Source organism: Bacillus rossius, chromosome 16 (genome assembly GCF_032445375.1).
Source record: "Bacillus rossius redtenbacheri isolate Brsri chromosome 16, Brsri_v3, whole genome shotgun sequence".
NCBI classification, from domain to species: domain Eukaryota; kingdom Metazoa; phylum Arthropoda; class Insecta; order Phasmatodea; family Bacillidae; genus Bacillus; species Bacillus rossius.
The window spans coordinates 8,114,322-8,136,323 of NC_086343.1; the positions used below are offsets into that span (position 1 = coordinate 8,114,322).

General features: G+C 36.2%; 1 protein-coding gene across 6 annotated transcripts in view; it reads right to left on the bottom strand.

Moving 5' to 3' along the window:
* Positions 1-14,378: 14,378 nt before the first annotated feature.
* The window catches only part of LOC134540432 (uncharacterized), a 202,815-nt gene continuing 195,191 nt past the window's right edge, over positions 14,379-22,002 (bottom strand). For 2 of the 6 annotated variants that reach the window (XM_063383178.1, XM_063383179.1), the window contains 4 exons: positions 21,741-21,971; positions 19,652-19,771; positions 18,154-18,294; positions 14,380-16,946 (listed from right to left, as the gene is read on the bottom strand). In XM_063383178.1, coding sequence (XP_063239248.1) covers positions 16,875-16,946; positions 18,154-18,294; positions 19,652-19,771; positions 21,741-21,971 — 564 coding nt within the window. In that variant the 3' untranslated portion in view covers positions 14,380-16,874. Of the gene's footprint in view, positions 16,947-18,153; positions 18,295-19,651; positions 19,772-21,740; positions 21,972-22,002 lie in introns of all 6 variants that reach the window. The other 4 variants (XM_063383181.1, XM_063383180.1, XM_063383183.1 and 1 more) reach the window with 4 other exon arrangements.

Sequence of the window (22,002 nt, forward strand, 5' to 3'; positions counted from 1 at the left end):
ATTCGATACAAAAAATTATACTTAGACAATTCTAATAAGATGTTATCGAAAACTATAATTATAGAATAATTATTTGTAATAAAATAAAATTTATGTAATTTTAAATTTTGTATATTTATCAGGAAGTGCATTCTGTTTTCATGTCATTTATTATATTGGCGTCATCACGCCTGCTTTCGTGAGGTGTTGTTAGAGTGTGCCCAGCACAAACTACTGGTTTTTGCCGTACGCTAGTAAAATCGCCGGCCGGGCGGGGAGGTGACTGACTACTAGGCTGGTGGAGAAGGACAGTGGGTAAAACCGGGATTCCCCGAGATGTCGGACCCTCAGGATGTCGTTAACTTATGAATGAAAGAAAAAGTTGCAAAACTTGGTTTATTGATTAGAACATGGCTCTGTACATAGTAATATTTTGATGCATAGCCCACTGTGTGCGAGAGCAGCGTACTACGAACTACTGGTAAAATTTCACGGACTAATATAACAGTTACACCAGTTTACACGAGGGTTACACTAGTGATGGGAAGCTGTCAAAGATATAGCTCACGATCGTGTGAAGTGCGCACGACTATTGAAATACTTGATGTATGGTCCTTAAGTCTATTAAACCAGTGAATACAGAATTACACGAATTTACACAAAAGTTCCCCTAATATGAATGATTCGTAGAAGAACAGTACATAATTACACTAAGTTAGATGCTGCCTGGGGCAGTGGTATAGACAAAGGCCCCATGAGTCGATTTTATGAGCGAAGACATGATTTTCACATGTTAACGCGAACATTGCACAATGATACTGGATAAAACACCATCGGCTATGAAACCTGGGCAGAGTAAGATGTCCACTGCAAGGACATTATAAAACCCACTGCAAAGTTCCATGAAAATAACTCATCAGAAAGTGTGGTTACACATTTGACCTGTAGACCGCCTCATGTTGGCAAAGCTGCAATGTTTGTTGGCTAAGTCTCTAACGATGTGAATTCTGAGTCACACCTCATGACTTAATAACTAATTAATTGAACAGTTGGATAGATCTGGATCGATAAGGACCTGCCATGGAGCTGATGAAAACAGGTTCGGATATTAGATACTATTAAAAACGACCTCAGTGCTGGCAAGATAGTGATAGCTCCATGGTGTTCATATGCGTTTGGCCCTAATGGTGGGCTGAGTCCTAATGCCGTAGCACCAAGAGGCGCCACGCAACCCAGACTTGTGTTCGCGCATGAAAGTACTCGGAGACTGAGGGTCATGACAGGCTAATTTCAAAGATGTTGTCGTACTTTGAATAAAAGTTTTATAATATAAATAATATGATGGTGATTTAAAAACAACTACACAAATAGTTTACAATTAGTATATCATTGATTGACTTGCATAGTGATACACTTGCATTGGTCGATAGTCATGCGGGTGGCTATTGTTAAGTTGGTAGCGTGGGCAATTCGTTACACTGTACTTGTTTGCGCTGCACTCGAGAGAGGAAAAGATGGCAATGGGCAACAAAGCCGTACTGACCAGAGCCCTGATAGTTATCGTCCATTTTGTCACTTTGCAGGCAACAGGAATATATTGTTTCTAGGAAGTGAGTATCTCCCTAGTAGGTATGGTTTTCCAGTCATTTTGATTCCTTCTTAAATTCCTTTGTTCAATCAAAACCCTCCAATTAATTACATAAATGATTATTCCATCTCATTAAAACTCTCTATGCCCTATAATACTGTCAAATTTTCGCCTCAAACTAAATTTTACAATAGAGTTGGAAGGTAAAAACGGTAAGAACAATGTTTTCCATTTCCAATTATCTTCAGAAAAGAAAGTTGGACAGATAAACTCAAATTTTTAAAATAATTTGTATTTGTATTGTATATACATAAACAAGCGCTCACAATATTTTAATGAAGCGTGGAAATCACCTAATATCTCCATCACTTAAGTCTTTGAAAGAAGACCTCAACATCTTTTCAGAGCAAGCGGCAAACGTCAGTAAACTTTGGAATTGTTGGGGCAACCAAGTATACACGAAGGAAACTATTTGGATGGAACGAAAATACGCTTTTCCTGAAATTTCTGGTTTGGCTGAGGTCAGGCAGTCATTGTGAAACAAGAAAACAAACGCTCTTCAGGTATAATAGTGGGAGTAATGAATTTTAGCTTTTATTAAAATGTTCGTTTACAAATGGTTTGCTACTAGACAGTAACCTCAGTCCTATATTGATAAAAGGGAAAACGGTTTATGGCCGTATTCTGTTTTGCACATCCGGTCTGGTAACTACAAAGACAAAATAGCATCGTTAACATTTTGTAGAGATTATCATCCTGGAAAGGGTTTATTTATATGAAAAGTGTAATTTGGTTTGCAATTTAGGTGATTGTTTTGAGAAAGGACACGTAACATTGGCTTCTTGGGAAGCATTGCATTAATTTAATAAAAATGACAGCACTTCCACGAAGAATTATAAAGGAAACACAACGCTTGATGCAGGAGCCTGTGCCCGGAATAAGCGCTGTGCCGGATGAAAATAACGCCAGATATTTCCATGTTATCGTCACGGGCCCAGAAGATTCGCCTTTCGAAGGAGGTTTGTTCAAATTGGAGTTATTTCTTCCGGAAGATTATCCTATGTCTGCACCTAAAGTTCGTTTTATCACGAAAATTTATCATCCCAACATTGATAGACTGGGCCGTATATGTTTGGACATTTTGAAAGATAAATGGAGCCCCGCTCTTCAAATTCGAACGGTGCTCCTTTCCATTCAAGCTCTGCTCAGTGCTCCGAATCCAGACGATCCTCTGGCCAACGACGTCGCTGAACTTTGGAAAGTAAACGAGGTCGAAGCCATTAGAAATGCGAAAGAGTGGACCCGTAGATACGCAATGGACAATTGATATGGGACTGGTTTATTATTTTGTCGAAGTCCTGCATGGGAACAAGAAATAAACCACACTGCAAACAATTTTTTTGGATAGCATGTTTTTTTCAGATAAAGCAAACAAATGTGCTGAACTCTTTAAAGTTGCTCGTAGTGGATGATTCCAGTGAGCTTGGTGTATTATACTCATTTATGGGTAAAAGTACTTCAATTGCTGATCTTGTTATCTAAAATTACACGTGATTATAAATACCTTCCTCGACTCATTGCTTTCAGTGGATGGAAAGGGGTCATTTGCTAATAATAGGTTATTTTTTTTAAAACCCTTTATAGTGGTTGTTAATTTGCAAAAAAAAAAAAAAAAAAGTGTGAATGTTGATGCATGGCCTATTTTAAATTTGGGCCTACTGAATTTCAAGAATTTAATAATATGTGATGTAATAGTTGCATAAAAGAAGTCGACAATCGCTTACCTTGTTTTCACTTGTTTCCGATGTTTTAAGAAATGTCATTCACATGTTATGTAAGATTTTTAGGTATAAAATTGGTTTTAAATGAGATAGGTTGTGCATTGAAAAAAAAAAAAAAACATACTTTCATACATTATTTTGTTTGCTGTTTTGTAAAGCAAATCCCACATTTATTTGGACTGCATTACTAAGCAGTTGCTGTTCCGTAGCTATGTGAAGATTGTGTAATTTATTCTCACACATTGGTTTGTCTGCACAGAACATGCTTATTAATCCTAAAAGCATTTCATGTAACAATGTGATAAGTTTTGCTGCGAGATGTGTTTTTTGGGAGAATACTAGATACTGTCCTCTCGCAAGCTTGTTGGCTCTAACACCTGCAGATCTTCTGGTACTAGGCATTTCAGTATTTTTGAAGTGGGATGTCTCGTGTTGCTTGTGAAATATCATTTTATTGCTTAATGCCATATCATTTCTCTTGTACATTTTGGTTGTAAGTTGGCTTAGTTAAACTTATCTGTAAGAACATTTTGTTTGGAATTTAAATAGGTGTATTAGGATCTGACTCAATTATAGTGGTATTACGTATATATATATTTTTTGTTAATTAGGAAGGAGATTCTAGAACATTGTTTCAAAAAGCAACGTTAGTGTGTTGTGCGCTTGTATAAATTTAGAGCAAATTTGAGACACTTCTACCTTATTTTAAACAGAGACGGAATAGTAATGATGATTTCTAGAATGGCTCTCAGATCATAGAGGAAAGCAAAAGTTTAACTAACAATAATAATGACTGAAAATTATGCATTCGGGTTCTGAATGATGCATAGTGATTTCACCTACACTTTGATAAGCACGTACCAATTTTTAATGTTGCCATATCACTCTAACTTAGGATGTGTTTGTTCATCTCGAGAAACCTGTAAACACAATGTTTGTAATTATTTTTCTGAACTGTACCATCAGTCACTGTTGTAGCATTGAAAGTTGTTGGTATGAGACAGTAATACATAGATAGAAAACTCGGAATATCAAATATCATAAGTGGAAACTAATTCTGTTGAGCTCTATAAGAAAAAATGAGTTGGCACTAATTGAAATCGTCTGGTAATGATCAGTTTTTTGGTGATCATAGGAAGATTATCTTCATTGGTTTATCTGTGTTTCTGCTGTCTCCATCGTAGCTCCTGATCAGGCACTGGCAGATTGTAGCTCTGTGGAGCGCTGTGGAATTCCTCCTTCTCTCGCAGAGCACAGTATATTTTCTGCCATATCTCCAGGGTTGGAGCAGCAATGCACCTTCCCAATCACATTTTTTCTAATTCCCAGAGGCGTTCTTGCTCAGGGCAGCCAGTTTGAAACAGCCCCTTTGGTCCCGGGAAATATCACCAGTGCACTGCTCTTTGAGATCTTTGTTTTACAGAAAAGTATTATCGGGAAAATGTTCTGCAAAATCCACAACATTTTCTAATGAGGTATACTTTTACAGAAACATACATTTGTTTAAAAGGTTGATGCAATTTATATGTAACTAAATAAAAGAAGTGAGCCTATGAATAACATGCCTCTGTGCGACATCGCTTTTGGCAATATTGTTCGATGTCGTCTCCCCTCCACTTGCCTTCATATCTCTCTTCGATCCCCTCACATACAAGGCCTCTTTCAACCCCCCTCCCCCCCACCACCATTTGTTGTCATGATTGCTAAGGAAGGTTCACAGCGTGTGTCGGTAACTTGACTTGCGACACCCATAAAGCATTGGGCGAGTTAGGCTAGGAAAATTGTAAATCACTGCAATGTTATTTTATACATATTCTAAGAGTATGATTCTTTGTCTTATTTGTCAGTGATGTTACCGTTTTGTGAAGATTTTTTTCCTGCCACCAGTAAATTAAATATATGCCTTTATAATGTAAGAAAACTATTAAAAGTGAATTTTTTTAAGAGTGATTTTTGGTTTTCAAGTCAGCATCTACCCAAATTGGTGATAGTTTTAGATTCTTTATTAGTTGCATCATGCTAGTTACTCTGTGTGACAACGTTGAGAAATGTGATGTATGCATGGAAGCTGCTAAGATTAAAAATTGCTAATTTGTTTGAACCACAATGTTCTACTGGTATATTAAATAAGTAAAATCCTCACTGCTTTCCTGGGTAATTTCTTGGTTACTGTGCTACTGCAAATGAATGACTTATATAAGTAAATGGTAGTCACTGTATCTTTGAACTTTTCTGTAGTCCTACTTACGAGCTACTCACTACTTATCATCCCACGGCATGTATACACCATCATGCAACTCCCACGTGACAACTTTTTGAATATTGAGTTTGCTGCAATCTTTTTCAAGGTTATCATTTGTTGACTATGCTACAGTGATGAATTGGTTTGAATTAAAAAGTTTAAGATACTGTAAATGTGCTACAGGACAAAACTTCTTTTTTGAAGTAGTTGTGCCAAAAATTTTAAAGAATAATTAATAGCTCTGATACAGACACAAAACATTTACAAAATAAATTTTGGCCATAAGGTATAAATGGAAAGCTAATATAGTTTCTTTGTGAGGTGATTAATGATATTTAATTTGTGTACACCAAAAAGTGTATTGAAATACTAAATTTTTTGAGTGCTTGATAACTTTATCTAGTCAGGTCATAATTACATGAATTTCATCAGATTCATCATGACTTGCAGGAAATCTGTAATCAAATGGCAATAGATAATACAATATCTACTACACACCATCTAGCGAGCCAAAAGACGTCCATTTATCAATTTTAAAATCATATTTCTACCTATGTATAGTGAGTTCTTTCATATATTTTCAATTATCACATGTACTGGTAAATTTTGATGCTTGTTTGTCCAGCTATAATTCATAATTATTTCGCAGTATTGCTGTAGCTAGCACCCCTCTTCCCAATAAAAATTTGCATCTGTTCACCCTTAGGTTAATGTAAGTAGCATGGATACTTGGATGCATAATAATCCTGCCAGTCTTGGCAATGTCTACAGTCATCCATAATACCCATTTTGAGACACCTGTAGTAATTTAATCATCTCTTCTTGCCCTCCACACCTTTGTACTGAAGGAATTCAAGGATCATTAAAAATATTATATTAGGATTTTGGGATAAGTGACTGAATTTTCCTCCCCTATTGTATCTGCAAGTTGATCAAACACGTACAGAGTAAAAAGTAATAGCTTGTGTTTATGAATCGCTAATCTTTTACACGCTAGTTCCTGAAGGTTATTTTGCCAACATCTTGGGGGATATTTGTATTGCTAGTGAGAAAGCATAACAGTTTGGATGAACTTAATTCACAATGGCACTTTTAACAAATGTGAGTTGTAGTGGACAAGTTGACTGCAATATTTTAAAATGCTTCAGTTCCCAATGTTAAGTGTTTGGAGTTACCTGTAGTATAATCGTGAAGTATATCGTTGCCATTTGTAAGGAACTTTCATATGGCATATGCGTCATGCATTATTAATACACACTTGATCCATTGTGCTGTTTCAAATCGAAGAAAACCTTTTCCCATATTTAACTTGCTGAAGTGTGTGTGTGTGTTTGTTATGGCCCTGCTTCTTGGAGATCAATAGTGGTGTTTTTGGTGCATTTCATTCTGGCCCTTTGTCTTTTCACTGTGAAGTATGCAACTACGTAACGGACTTTAAACCAAGCGGCCCCAGGAAGGATTTAGTTACGAAACATGGTAGTAAATAAGTCACAGATTTGTCAAGGAATATTTTTAGTTTATAGTCTCAGTCTCACAAACTGAACTTGGTGTTTCCATAAAACTTTTCATGAGTAAGTGTTTAACCCACGAATTTAAGTAAAAGTATGTACCCTTTATAATAAAAAAAAACTTTCAAGCCCTGGAGTAGAAGTTTTGGAGCCATACTTAAAAATCAGTGATCCAATTATTTTACAGTTTTGCAAAGTGGTTGCCCATACAGATCTTGCATGCAGTCAGATAAGTGTTTCATGATGCAGACATATGGATATTATTTGTTTTTTACTGCCATGTTTCAAGTTTAAAACGAGAGTGTTTCGTAAGTACGTGTGATATCATCAAAGTTCCATTTATTAGTTAACTTATGTATATGTATATTTGTGTGTGAACATCTTGGCTCTCGGTATCCGCTATTTGGTAGGAGTCGTTTCGTGGATGGAACGGTGTTGCCATCTGTGGCAGATTGCGCGAATCAAAGTTCACAAAGACAAAGGGAAACTTTATTGTACTAACTTTTAAATGAATTTTAACATGATAGCCAGTGTTTTAATAAAATTCCTGGTCGGAAATCTGGCTCAAAGCCGGGTTTAGTATAAAATTTTTTTAAAGGCCTTAATGCTTTTATCGGAGTTGTTTCATTATATAGTCTGACATTCCGCCTTACCAAAAAAAAAAAAAATGATTTGATAGACGTAGCTGCTCTGGCAGAGAATTCTAGTGGCGACTGTGGAAACTACGTGTGATTCCCGTCAAGAAATGTAGTTTAAAACTCAATTCTCGTATATTTATCGTGCTCTGCATTATTTTAAAGTATTAAATTTTGTGTCAGAGTTTCGTACTATATGTGTATTTGCAACACGAGAACACACGAATTTGTTTGTTACCGAGGCTAGATGTTTACACATCACTGGTGGATACTGGAAGCCTCTCTCACATGTTTTTTTTTGTACATGAATGCTTTGTATTTGCTGGAGATTTGGTTGGAAAAGAAGTGGTTTTTCATATGGGCTGGGTTTGAATTCAACCACAAGGCAGGCGGACTCCTCAAAAAGATGTAAATTGCAATTAATTAATAGTGTTTTTTTGCTGGTGCTGGATGCTTGTAGCGAGTGGGAGAGCGGAAGCTACGAGACTGCAGAAGTCGAGCCTGCCGTGTTAGAAACGTACAATCTTTGTGGCCTTCGGCAAGTGCTGCAGTACTAAGTGTGTTGCTATTCTGATGATCACAGTGTTGCCACTCATTGTTCAAGAAGCTTGAGTTCAAGCAACACGTGCGTGGCAAGTTTGTGTTTGTGTGTTTAAGCTAAACAGTTCTGTTATCCAATAAACGAACATTGTACAGATACATGATTGTGATTTCATTGAGGACTTCATGGTTACGCAAATTTGAACCCTATTTAAATCTTTTGCTAGTTGATGTTAGAATATTTAATTTTTTAAATTTTTTTTTTTGGTATGACACAAAACTGGAAATGTTATTTAAAATTTGGTAAAATAGATTTATGTAAAAGTAAGTGAACATTCCCCCCCTCCCCCCCCCCCCCCCCCCTTCCTAGTTTAGTCAGCCAGGGATATTGTCATTTAGAATTCATTAAGTAAAATGTGACCATAGTTTTTTTTTAAATTAGTGAAAAGATTGATCAGAAATATATTTCAAAAGGACGTTTTTCTCTGCTGTTTGAACCGGCATGTGCGAACATGCGTCATTGCTACTGATGGTGGATCAGGGCCATGTGTATTGTCGATTGGAGGGCTGTATCAGTAGAAAACTGAGACCCATGAACATTAAAAATGTTCTTAATTGGCTGTAATTGACAAAATAAGAACGGTGATAAATAAACAGTCTTATACTTGAAACCATGAAACTTTTATTTTACGTACTCAACTGGTTGAAGTAGATCAAGGGTTGTATTTTCTACTAAACATTTTTTTCCTTTTTGTTTTTGACGTTTGTGTTCACACATAACTACTCGAGCAGCTAAATTGTTTGCAAAAAAAAAAAGGGTGCATGGATGCCACACGCGTTGGAAGTGAAACTACATGTGAATAATCCACTTGAATGCTAAAACTAAGCAATAAAGTACACAATGAAGATGCATAATTATTGTAACAAACTTGGTGACAAAGAAACCTGCAAAGAGAGTTACTGTTGTTCGACTCTTACTTTGTTATACAACCTCCCCCTCTGCTATCGTGCGCCCAGCTCCTAAGCCTAAGCGTGGCACATTTCGTTCATAGTTATGATTTGGCGAGTCATTGCCTCAAACTTGCCTTGCAGTTGCAGGATTGTACTAGACCTGTGCGAAGTTTTGACTAAGCGAATCAATCAAAGCTCTTTTCAACATTCGATTTGATCTTGCCAGAGAATTTGCTGTTTGTTTTATTTGAAGTTTTGCTTGTGACGCAAAGCTTCACGTTTCACGTGAAGCTTCGCATTTGTCGCAAAACTTTGAAACATTGGAAGCCTAATATTTGTTCATGAAAATATTTAGGTTTTTCTTTTGTGCTGTATATGTTTTGTTCGAATAAAGTTGGTTGATAAAAAATATATATCAAAGTTGGCACTCGCGTTTGCTTTTATAAATGATGAATAATGCATGGTTATTTTATAATTTTTATTGAATTATTTTATTCATAAGTCCCAATTGGTTAATCACTTCAAGCATTATAAATGTTAAACTGTTATTTTTTTTTTTTACTTAAATCCTGTATTTTATAAAAGAAGTGTAATACAACATTGCCGAAATAATATTCAAAATTTAATTTGACATCATGAATATTTAAAAATTCGATTTGATACTTGCTTTGCATAAAAAAAACCTAAGATAAGTATGAAGATATGAAACCTTGGGTGGGGAGTGGGGAAGGGGAGACGTAATGGTAGATATTATCAACGATTCGCAGGTTCTTATAATCTGTATGTGATTCCATTATTGGCGTACGATTTGTAAGTAAAATTATTAAAATAAGCGTTTGTTTAAAATCGGCATACTAACAAACATGTGCTTAAGCTGAAATTATTAAATGCAAAACTGTAGTTTGACATGTATATATCTCAGTGTAACAATGCAAAGGAAACCTTAATGGCTCAACCACATTAAAATTTAATATTTTTTTTTTAGAAATTAATCCTAAATTTTAACATAACTCAATGGTATCTGTTCGTAAGCCTATGTTTATTGTCCAGTAGTTATCCTTTGTAGTTGTTAACAATTGTGAAAGTAGATGTGTAATATCCAAATTATGTATGGGCACGGAAGGTTCTAAAATATTATTCATAATCAGACCTAATTTAGAGAAATTTTAGATTAGAGTTTTGATTAATTTTTATTATCAAGGTGGCTAGCAAAAGGGAAAACAGGTAAAACATGGAAAAGTCAGGGGATTTTCAGCAACTTGAAAAAGTTAGGGAATATCTTAGGTTGTCGGATATTGTTTGGTAATGAGATTACTGGAAAATTTAAGTTATAGCACACACTTATTTTGATTTAAACTGGTTCCACATACACATCCTTTCTTCCCCCATCCAACACATATCCAAGTTTTACAAACTTTTCTTCCCAGTCCTTTTTTGGTGGGAATATATTGGCTCTTCCACCACGCACATTGACTTAGGTGCTATTGACATTAGTGCATTAAAATAATTTATTGTGAAGTGTGGTACCGTAAAACGGGGTGAATATGATCAGAGGGGCGAATAGGAACAAAAGTTTGTAACATATTTTGGAACATAATACGGAAGAAAATATTATACATTATTCAAATAGTTAAATTGGTAGTTCTAATACGTAGTTCTATGTACAATTATTTTCTGCTGTATTATGCTTCAAAACATAATGTAAAAATTTTTTGATTCTATTCACACCTCTGATCCTATTCACCCCGTTTTACGGTATCCCTGCAAATTATTTTGAACTTGAAATTTTAATACTTACTGGTTGGGACAAGATTACATGGTGAATTTGGATAAAAATAACACCGAAATGCAAGTTTATACACAATTTAGCACCAAAATGTAACTAAAAACATAAAATCAATCGGCAGTTTGACAAAACTCAACTCAAATTAATCGATAAGATATCATATTTATTGAATGTAATTGATTTAGCATAAATTTTGTTCAAGATGTATGGCCTAAATGGAGCGGGGAAAAAAAAATTGGTATTGTATTATTCCCTGCATTAGTAACACAGTTTTACATTAATGATGGCCATTTCAAATACTCAAAAATCTTCTGATTTAGTTGTATTTTTCTGAGTAGTTCTGCTATAGACATGCTTTATTACTAATGATTTTTACTGTGTTAGTGCATCAGGTGCCAATTAAAATGAGAATATTTTGTTGGAAATGAGTATTGAGAAATATTTTAGTTTTTATATTTGTTGAAAAAATAAAACCATAAAATCTTGTCACTAGTTATCGGCAACTAGCTAATTTAGTGGTCAGCCGTAATACTTTTCCAGCCACCCTTGATAGAGTTTAAAACTGTGCCATTTATGCACAGAGGGATGGCACCTCCAGGATTATAGCAGTCTCTGAACCACCCGGGTGTACACGTGTCCGAGTCGTGTCGGTATCAAACCAGGACTCTGACCGGAGGGCAATATCGGCTGCGAGGATCCTAGGACGTCCAACGGGCCAAGGCAGACGGCTGCTGCACGGGCGGGTATCTGGCCCGTCTTCGCTCCTGGCGACGCTCACCTGTGAACGAACAGCCACGCTCTCGCCCGCGGTGAGCTGCGACATTGTCACCCCGACCTCTTCTGGACGCCCGGGAAAGCACTTAAATCTGGGGATGAGGGTAGGTGGAAGAGGCAGCGTTCTTTATAAACCGTTTCGCAGCAACCTGCCGCAGACAACGCATCCGACTGCAGGATCAGATTCCAGAATGAACACAACGCCAAGAGGCTTCCGTAAAACCTATTTTTGTTATTTAAATGCAATATATATAGTTATTCAAGAATAACAAATTTTTTTTCATTTAGAATTAAACATACAGTAGAAGCTTTTTTTTTTATCCTTCATAGGAGTCTTAATTGATGCAAAATACAGTAAAATTTAAAAAAAAAGATCAATACATCTGACCAAACATTGGCTTCATACATGTTACCTGCATTTAGTTTTAATTTTTTATGAGTGAGTCACTCTTGCTGTGCATTATAAAAACAAGGAAGATAAACTTTCCAAAACAACTAAATACACCAAAACAGTCAAATCAGTCATGGTGCTATGTTAGGAACAGCTGTGACATATAAAGAATTTAAATTTATGAAGGTTTTTATAGGGACTATTGATAACAAATAACTACAAATTTGTTCAACTTCAAATATATAATTTTCAAATACTTACAGACCTCACAGTGTTGATAGCTCTTTTGTCGATGTAAGACAAAGCTCCTTTTAAGGTGAGCTTTCACATGCCACGTTGGTTTTTTTTCATGTGCTTGTAATTACTATCACTTGCATGCCTTTTTTAAAACCACTCATGTTTCACTTAAGGTGGTATTCCAAGACGTTCAGGTGAGGTTGCGAATATGTCCTGCCTTGTTGGAACACAACCGTAACCTAACTCATGGGCGTATTCCGGAATGTGTCAAAGCCGTATCCCAGTAAGGTAACAAATGTGCAACAGTTTTAATAAACAGTGCCGGAACAACACATACCTGGAGTTTCTTCTTTTCACTAGAGTGCTTCACTATGTACATAAACATTTTTCATCCATTCTCCCTATGAGAACTAATTGATGGTTATTATAATCAATCAATGGGTCATAATCAAGAGCGGCATCGTGAAATAACTCCCATTTACTCATTGTAAACGCGTGTCTCCTTACTGTCTGCCATTCAGCATTTGAAACACGTCGTCTTTGGGATTCTTCAGGCGTCTACAGATATCGATGACACATGTCGCTCGGCATCTAAAACCTGATGGGCTTGAGTCTGCTCCAAGGTCTCGGAAGCCCTTTGAGCTACGTAACGCTCAGCGTCTAAAAATCTGCTGAGTCCGAGTCTGCTCCTCAGATTCTTGGGTTCCCGCTACTTTCGCAACTTGAGCTTTGCTAGAGATACGTGCTAGATTGCGAGGCATATCGGCAAAAGAATAATTTTTCCTACGATGAAGCTATCTTAACGTTTTACAGAAATCTCTGATCTACTCACTAAGAAACTACTTAATAAGAATCCGACTGAAAATTAACTAAGTACTTTACCTACATTCCTACTAAGTAATTACAAATATGAAAACTACAACAAATGAACAAAACAATTTTTTTTTTTAAGTTTAACTTTGTACTAAAGTCCTGACCAGGATCACGATATAATCAACATTTCTTACTTTATAGGTTGAACATACAACATATGTAAAATAACAGTAAATATTTACTTTCTTCATCGAGATAAAAAAAAATGTCAAAATTTCTAACTTTATAGGTTAAAAATACACCATACGTAAAATGACACTAAATATTGACTTTCTTCATAGAACTGAAAAGAAAAAAATGTAAAAATTTCTAACTTTATAAGTTAAACCACGAAAATACAGCAAACCAAACTAAAAAATCAAGCATTGTTGATAATTTGTCTCCATGGTGACGGGCATTTGTAACCCAATGCGATCTAGCGGCACTCTAAGAAAACTTGCCAAGGAGAAGGTTGTACATGACCGAGTGGCAGACACAGAAAAATAATACCCACTCACTGATGGTATCTCTATTACCTACATTCTATGATTCTCTATTATAAATCTGAATTTACCTCTTTTTCACTCCCTTAATGATGGAATTTCATAATTATATGTAGCCTTTGTCTTAGAACAGAATAGAACAGAACAAAACAGATCATAACAAAAAAAAAAGATTCCCCCACACAAACTTTCATCCCCTATTTCACCCCCTTCAAATTTTATTTTTGTGACAAAAAGTAGCCTATGCCCTTTTCCAAGGTCCAATCTATTTCTATACCAAAATTCATCAAAATTGGTTCAGTGGTTTAGGCGTGAAAAAGATAACGGACAGACAGAGTTACTTTCGCATTTATAATATTAGTATGGATTTACAGTTAAAATTTTGGCATGTCATTGTTTAGGCAAGAGGGAGATGTAGACATGAAGGGGCGTGACAGCTGACGAGCCACCAGTCAACTGTCTACAGCAGGCTTGTGCAAAGCTTTGTCTAAGCAAATTTATTGAAGCTTTGTTTTTAATAATCGATTTTACTTCACCAGGAAATTTTACTATTCGTTTCGTATGAAGCTTTGGTTGTGATGCAAAGCTTTGTGTCTGATGTGTGAAGCTAGGCGTTTGTTGCTGAGCTTTAAAACATGCAAGCCCAATGTTTGCTCAAAATTTTTTTTTTTATCTTTTTGTGTGTTGTGTATGTTTTGCACAGACAGAGTTGGTTACTTAAAATTAAAATGAATAATAACAATAATAATAATAAATAAAAGTGGCACTCTGGTTTTCTTTTATAAATGCTCAATATTCATATTATGCATTGTTCGTTTACTATTTTTATTGAATGGTGTTATATATAGATCCCAATTGGTTGATCACTTCATCAGTTCAAACATTAACATATTTTATTTTTTTTTATTTACTTCAATTCAATATATTATAAAATAACTGAAATAAAACCTTGCTGAGAACAATATTCACAATTTGATTTGACTTTTTGAATATTTTAAAAATTCAATTTGATATTAGCTTCGCATCAAAAAACCTACTATTCACACAGTCTACGGAGGTTGTGCGTGCGGTACAGGATGAAAAGATTCAACAAAAATTAAAATTTTAACTTCAGGCTGTTATTGCAGCACTCATATCTACCTAGCACATAGATTTATCACACCTGCTTTAACTTGCCAGCTTTTTTTATTCCATGTATTTTACTGTGGGTGGAATTTTACACTTCCAAAGATACAACCTACCATAACACAAGGGACAATGATTAAAAAAAAATGAAACAACAAATTTCAATTACTCAAAATATATTAATGTTTTAACAACTGTTTTTACATGATAGAGCGACATACTCACAGATACACCTGCAAAATAAATATTGATACACAAATGGTAACATAAAACTGGGAATATGAAAAGGCAAGGGAATTTAAGGTGAGTTTATAGTGTCACACAATAAAGTTATGCAAGATATAATTTCTCATTAATTGTGATGCATCATACTTCATATTATATAGTATTCACTTTGTGCTGTATGAACAGTTATATATTTGTTGCGTACAATATTCCTAGTACACACAGGAGACAAAAATACGAAAATAAAAATGTTGTCCTCTGAATGAAAAGTTACATAAATACAAGGAAATCATACATTACAGTGTGATGTACGACCTGGTGAAAAACATGAGTTTTGTGTCCTTCACTTTTCCACCGAGAATAATTATAACTGTATCAAGCAGCACAGAGTCACAATATCTGAAGCTAACATCATCAACTATTAGTTTGATTAGTTTGTCCTTATTTTTCATGGATATCAGTAGCTTGGAAAAAAAAAAATGTTTGGTAATTATCGCTGGCCCCATTTGCTTCTTAAGCGCGAACTCAAAACTGGAAAGGAAAAGGAATCCCCCAACAGCCTATCGGAAGCTGTCCTCCAGTTGTTACAGGCTCGTAAGAACTGCTGTCCCGTGCATGTGTAAATCTCCCTTCCGATGCCATCAGACTGTAGGCACTTAGCACGGCAGCTCTGCCACGCCCGACGTCAAACACAACACAGCGAACAGCGCGGCTAACAGGTATCGACTAAACACCACACACACACCCCCAACTCCCCAACGAAGCAGAGCAGCGGTAAAACTTGATATCTGCTCTTACTTCTGGGTGCAAGGAAAACACGCAAGGAGAAATGTTTTTTTTTTTTTTAAATATATAAATTGTAATTTTGAACACACCTTTTTTTAGAAAAAAAAAAGTCCTTTACCGACCTGATTCTTTCATTTCATTATGGGTAACATAATTAGCACAAGATACATTCTTTTGAATAAATGTTGTTCTGTCCTCCTCAGACTGTTAATATGCTTATTCCACATACATGTAAGCTGACTAGTTAATTTCGATACCCTTTCCACGATGCGAGTAGATTGTTACATTTTAAAATCACAGAAGTTACACAAAGAAATACAAAATAAACGTATAAAAAAATTTCATTAAACACAATTGTTACATTAAAAAAATTAAAACAAAAAAATATATATAAAACAATACAATATGACACCATTTTTTTTTTGGTTGCTATTTCAGTTCCACAGAGAAAATGACTAGGAAACACTTGTTTTGAGAAGTTCATCGGCTTCAGTATTTTTCTTCCGGTTTGCTGCCGAAGAGATAGGCACTCTCGAGCTCTCCGAACGTCAGGCAGCACTGGTTTAGTTTTTTCTTTGGCATTAGATGTGCGATCGCTAAAGGAAAGTAATAAATACAGGGTGCTGCAAGCCGCTGCCTACTTCCTACAGCAAACTCCGCTCCGAACGGAGGATAGCACCGTTTCCGCTAGGTGGCACCACTGAGGCCGTTAAAACCGCACGGATACTTCCGCGCGCGAGCGTGCACTGGCAGCGGATCTGCCGCCACGAACGCGCAAACACGCACTGCGCAGATGCTTGGAGCATGGAGATAGTGCGCTACGCGTGCGAGAGTGGGATATATTTTTTTTAGAATTGGCTCATTCAGCAGCTGAGCAGCAGCGGCTGGTCGAATGTCAACGACACCGCACTCCTTCCCCCCCCCCCCCCCCCCCCCCACGCTAAAAAAAAATATCCAAGCGAGGTTCACTTTTAAATGTACACTGGCGTCTCCTGGCCCGTCAGCAGGCGGAACATCGAAGTTGGCATCGTCTTCATCAGGATCTGGAACAAGGGGCAATTCCTCACAGGAAAAAAACTACACCAGACAAAGTACAAGTCAGATCCTCGCTACTACAGGCAAAAGTGAAAGTAAATGTGCACGTAGAACGTGAGAGATGTGCGTTTGCGGTCTTTTTTTCCGGCTTTTCATCAAACTACTGACGGAATACTGTGTTTCAACGCATAATCGTCGCACAGTTTATGCTAACACCAAGTTTAAACAGTGCTTGTAAGATTGGAAATGAAAAACATGGGGCACATGCAATACATAACTATTAAGAGTGTAGAGAGTAGCTATCAATAAAAGAACTAAATTATCGGTTCACATTATTTGCAGTGCAATAAAATTGTTAGTTGAGCTATTAATGCATCAATTATCTGCTGCATGCGCCCCATGTTTTTCATTTTTTCCAATCTTACAAGTATTTTAATAGCTATCAAAAGTTTCCAAGTATGAATTTTGAGGATAATTTAGAATAAGGTTAGAAATATGTATATGATTTTATCCTTCATAAGGATTAGTGAAATTATTTTATAATTTTTAGTCCGTTATAAAAACATGGTACATTAAAATTAATTAATTTTATTATTATTTCAAACAAGTGCTTGCATATTTATTTTTATTGTTCCGAAGCGCATCACCTATCAGTCAAAACGACACTTTTATGGTAAAAAAAAAAGTATCATAAAACATGTTTACATGTAATAAACATGTTCAAAAAAATGCCATCTTTACGAAAAATCAGAATTCATAACATAAAAAAAATTTATAATCATTAGAGACCGGAAAAACTCGCAAATTCATTTCGAGATAGGCTAATATACTAATAGTTACACCTCAGTGCCGCCTCTGCCATTGGCTCACAACTCACCTGGATGTATCTGGGCCAATGAGAAACGCCCGACCAAAGCTTTATCGAATCACGTGCTGCTACGTCGGGACGTCTCACAAGACAGCAGCCAATGAGTGGGTGACATTTGACCGAGTGTGCGTATAACTATGGAGTTCATCCTGCAGGTCATTGAACCCGCGAATTTTTCCGGTCCCTAATAATCATCTTATATTTTAAAAACAAAATTGGCCTAAAAATGAAGCCATAAAATCTCGAACCCCATACACCACATATAAATAATGAAATTCAGGACTGGACATTTGGTTCAACTCGTGGTCCCCCGAGCGTCCCCCGCAAGGTCCCGGGGAAGCGCTCACCTCTCCGACAGACGTGGCCAGCAGGTTGACTATCTTCTCGTGCGGGACGGCCACCACGCTCTGGTTGTTTATCTCGATGATGCGGTGCCCCACACGCACGCCCCCTCTCTCCGCTATGCCGCCGCGCAAGAGGCTGCAGATCTGTCAAAATAAAAAATAAACTACATGTGCCAACACAAGTGGTAAAACATCCACGAGGTCATCAGCACCTAGGAATATCAATAAACTGAAAGGTGCAAGAATACATACTACTTTTAAAAAACAATACCACTGGAAAAGAGGCACAGTAAAATATGCAAAACAGAAAGCAAAAAATTGTGATTAATTAAAATAAAACAGCAAAGGCTTAATTTTTTTTACTCCTCCACCATTAAAAATTTTAAATTAAAAATGTTCACAACACAGTGGATACCAGGTTTCACAGTAGCAGTACAGAGTTTTATAAAATCTTTCTCAAAATACCTTTGCCATAACTTAATTTTATTTCCAGGCATTCAAACAATTATAGATACATAGACACTTTTTTTTTCTCAAACTGTAGTAGTGTTGTACTAGTTTACAAATAAACTTGTAAATTATTCAAAGTAAAAAATACTGTTTTTATTTACTACATGCCTCAAGTCCATGTAAAAATATAAATTTTACTTCCACTACACAACTATAGATCATTCACAGCTATATATACAATAGCTACGAAAACCAATGTCTTATCAAACACTGCCTTGTGACTACATAATATCCGTAACTTTATTATGAAAATTGACATGGCTACAAACGTGAATACATGTTACAACTAACTTTAGTGTCAATCTCTAATGACTAAATAAAAAAATAATTCAATGAACTACTCACAAAAAAAAACCCTACAACTTTAAGAGAATACAGTTTCTACTAACTTGGCTTGGTACTTCAAACCATCTACAGCTATTAGCAAGGAATAATTTAAATGGGTTAATTTAAAACCTGCTTGGTAACCGTAACTTTAAACCATAAAACTGAAGCATAGATAAGAAAACTATTTGCCCAGTACAATGCAAGGTATTTTAATACACATTCTGCGATTCGACACATTCTGCAACACATAGGGACAAGAACATGCGGTGAATTGCAACAAAACCTAAATATGTAACACTGCAAAGCATGCCAATAAAACACATGACACCGGAATGCAACTAAAACATTAAATCAATCTGTAATTTGACAGAACTAAACTCAAAACACAAAATTTTTTATCTTTTATCATGGTGAATCCATAGAATGGAATTATTTGGCATGAATTTTGCACCAACATGTATAATATAAACGGATTGGAAAAAATTTTTATTAGCAATGTTAGAAAAATATACGAATCAATTAACACCGAATTTCTTGTTTTTTTAAAAAACGAAATTGGCCTAAAGGTAAAGCCGTAAAATATTTGTGTCTACTGATCCGGCACGGCCGTGGTCGTGAACTGCAGTTCGTGGTTCGTGGTTCGTGCTGCGTGCTGACAACTGACCACTCCGTTCTGGACGCTGAAGCCCAGCTGGTACTTGGTGTCCGGTCTCTTGATCTTCACCTCCACGACGGGGGCGCAAGGAACAACCGTCAGCTTCACCACGGTTTGGTTCTTCGTGTTCTGAAACACAAGGATGGATACGGCCGTTACTACTCAACGGTCCCGGACGACCGTAACGCAGAATATATCGAAAATTATAATTAACATTATTCATTAAGTTTTATTTATTTATTTATTCATTAAGTTTTATTTATTTATTTATTTATTTATAAATTCTGACATGCACACCAACACTCTGAGAAGAGATTACAGGGGTGTGCACGGTACAAAAAACAAAAGCGTAATACTCAAGAGACACAACAGACAAAGGACACACAAAAAAAAAAAATCAAACGTACAGAAAATTAGTGACTTTAGAATACACAGTTAATTGAATTGACTGCAAGTGCTACTAAAATAATTTACTAATTGGTTAAGCTTGTTACTGTATTGGGTCTAATCTATTATAATTGCTTATTAATCTAAAAATAATATCATTTTTTCTCTTGATTGTACAGAACAAAGAATAATAATAATAAAAAAAAGGCAAACACCGAGGCCGAAGGTATCACTGTTAGCTAAGACTTGCACTTACTCCAGTTCAAGGTAAATTAAAACTGTGTTTATACACCGAAAAAGACGTTAAAATGCACTGGCATATATTAGAAAAAACTTTAAGTAAATAATGATTGTACCAATGATACAGGTATCCGTAAACAATCATACTGGAAATTGACATTATATCCTTAAAGTAATCAGGGTTACCGAAATAAAGTTTATCACATATTACCAACTTCTAACCCAACATTCTGAAAATTCCAAAAGGTCAAACACAGTAGAACCTTTAGTGACTTATTTGCAGTAAGTAATCAGCTATGATACAGTCCTTGTCATGTTTATTGTATCAAATTTGACACTTCTCTACTAGTCCACCTATCTTTCTGCCACTGTTCTGTGTGTTCTGCAAGTGAAAATTTAGGGGACATCTGTGCTAATTTTGAGGCCTGTAAAAATTTGAGAGAAGTTTCATGGCAATTGAATGTGTTCTACACAAACTTATGGATTCTGATCTAAAATGATATTATATTACAACTTCAGACAGTTCAAATTTTCAAAAATAAAGGAATATCTTTGTTGTAACCCAACAAATTTCAAGTCAAGTCTTCTATAACTCATCAAGTTTATTAATCAGCTCAAGTTCATAAAATTTAATTTAACTAATAATTAAAATCCTCAAAAGGTAACAACCATGCTAATTGCTAACGAAACATGAGATACCCCTGAAGATTGAATACAAGATGACCTCAAATATGGAGATCTAATAATGTCCGACCAAAATAGGATGACATTGAAAATAAGATTATCTGGAATGTAACACATCTTAAATTAAAATGATGTTGAATGTAAAACAAATTTTAAAAAAAATTTCTCAACTGAAAGAAGACTTTAAAATAAAACACTCTTAACTGTAAGACAACATTAAAATAAGACACACTTGACGAGTTTAAAATATAATTTTAGCAGGTGTATTACTTAAACTAGGAGGATATGGTTTGTTAAATGTTTTTTTCTTTAAACTTTTTTGACGTGACGTCTAATAAATCAATGAACGCCGGCTACACGCACGAAAAAGGATGACTCATTGTCCCGTTATGCACATTGTCCCGTTACACTCACTGTACGCTTGTGCCGCATCCATCTCTCTTCCACTCGATCGGAACAACCATCAATTTGACTTTTACGAGGCGCATTAAACTTGAAACACTCCCATTCGTTTCCTGCTTTTCCCATCATCGTCCTATCCTTAACAGAACAACACGGATCGGAAGAAGTTAAAATAGCAAACATGTACAAACGTTATAGTTAAAAATGATCATCAATATTTTGTTATGGCGTTGTCACGTTAAACTATCGTCCGTAAACCGACTTTACAGACAACCAATTTTTTTTTTTAGTCTGTCATACAATTTTATCTGACTGTGATTGTAACTGGCTCCTGGAAGAGCACTGCTATGTGTCGGTGAACAGGATTCAGGCGACCGGGACTCGCCTTGATGTAGTTCTGGCACGTGGACAGGGGCAGCCCCACCAGGCTCACGCCGTTGATGGCGATGATCTGGTCCCCGATGTTGAGCTGGCCGCAGCGGGCGGCGGCCCCCGCCGGCGCCAGGTTGGCGATCACCACGGTGGGCAGCATGGAGCCCCAGCCCGACTCCACGATCACCACCCCCAGGATCTCCCCCTTCGCCTTGGGCACCACCACCTGCGAGCACGCCCAACACTTTCAGCGCTCGGTTACGACGTCCGCTCGC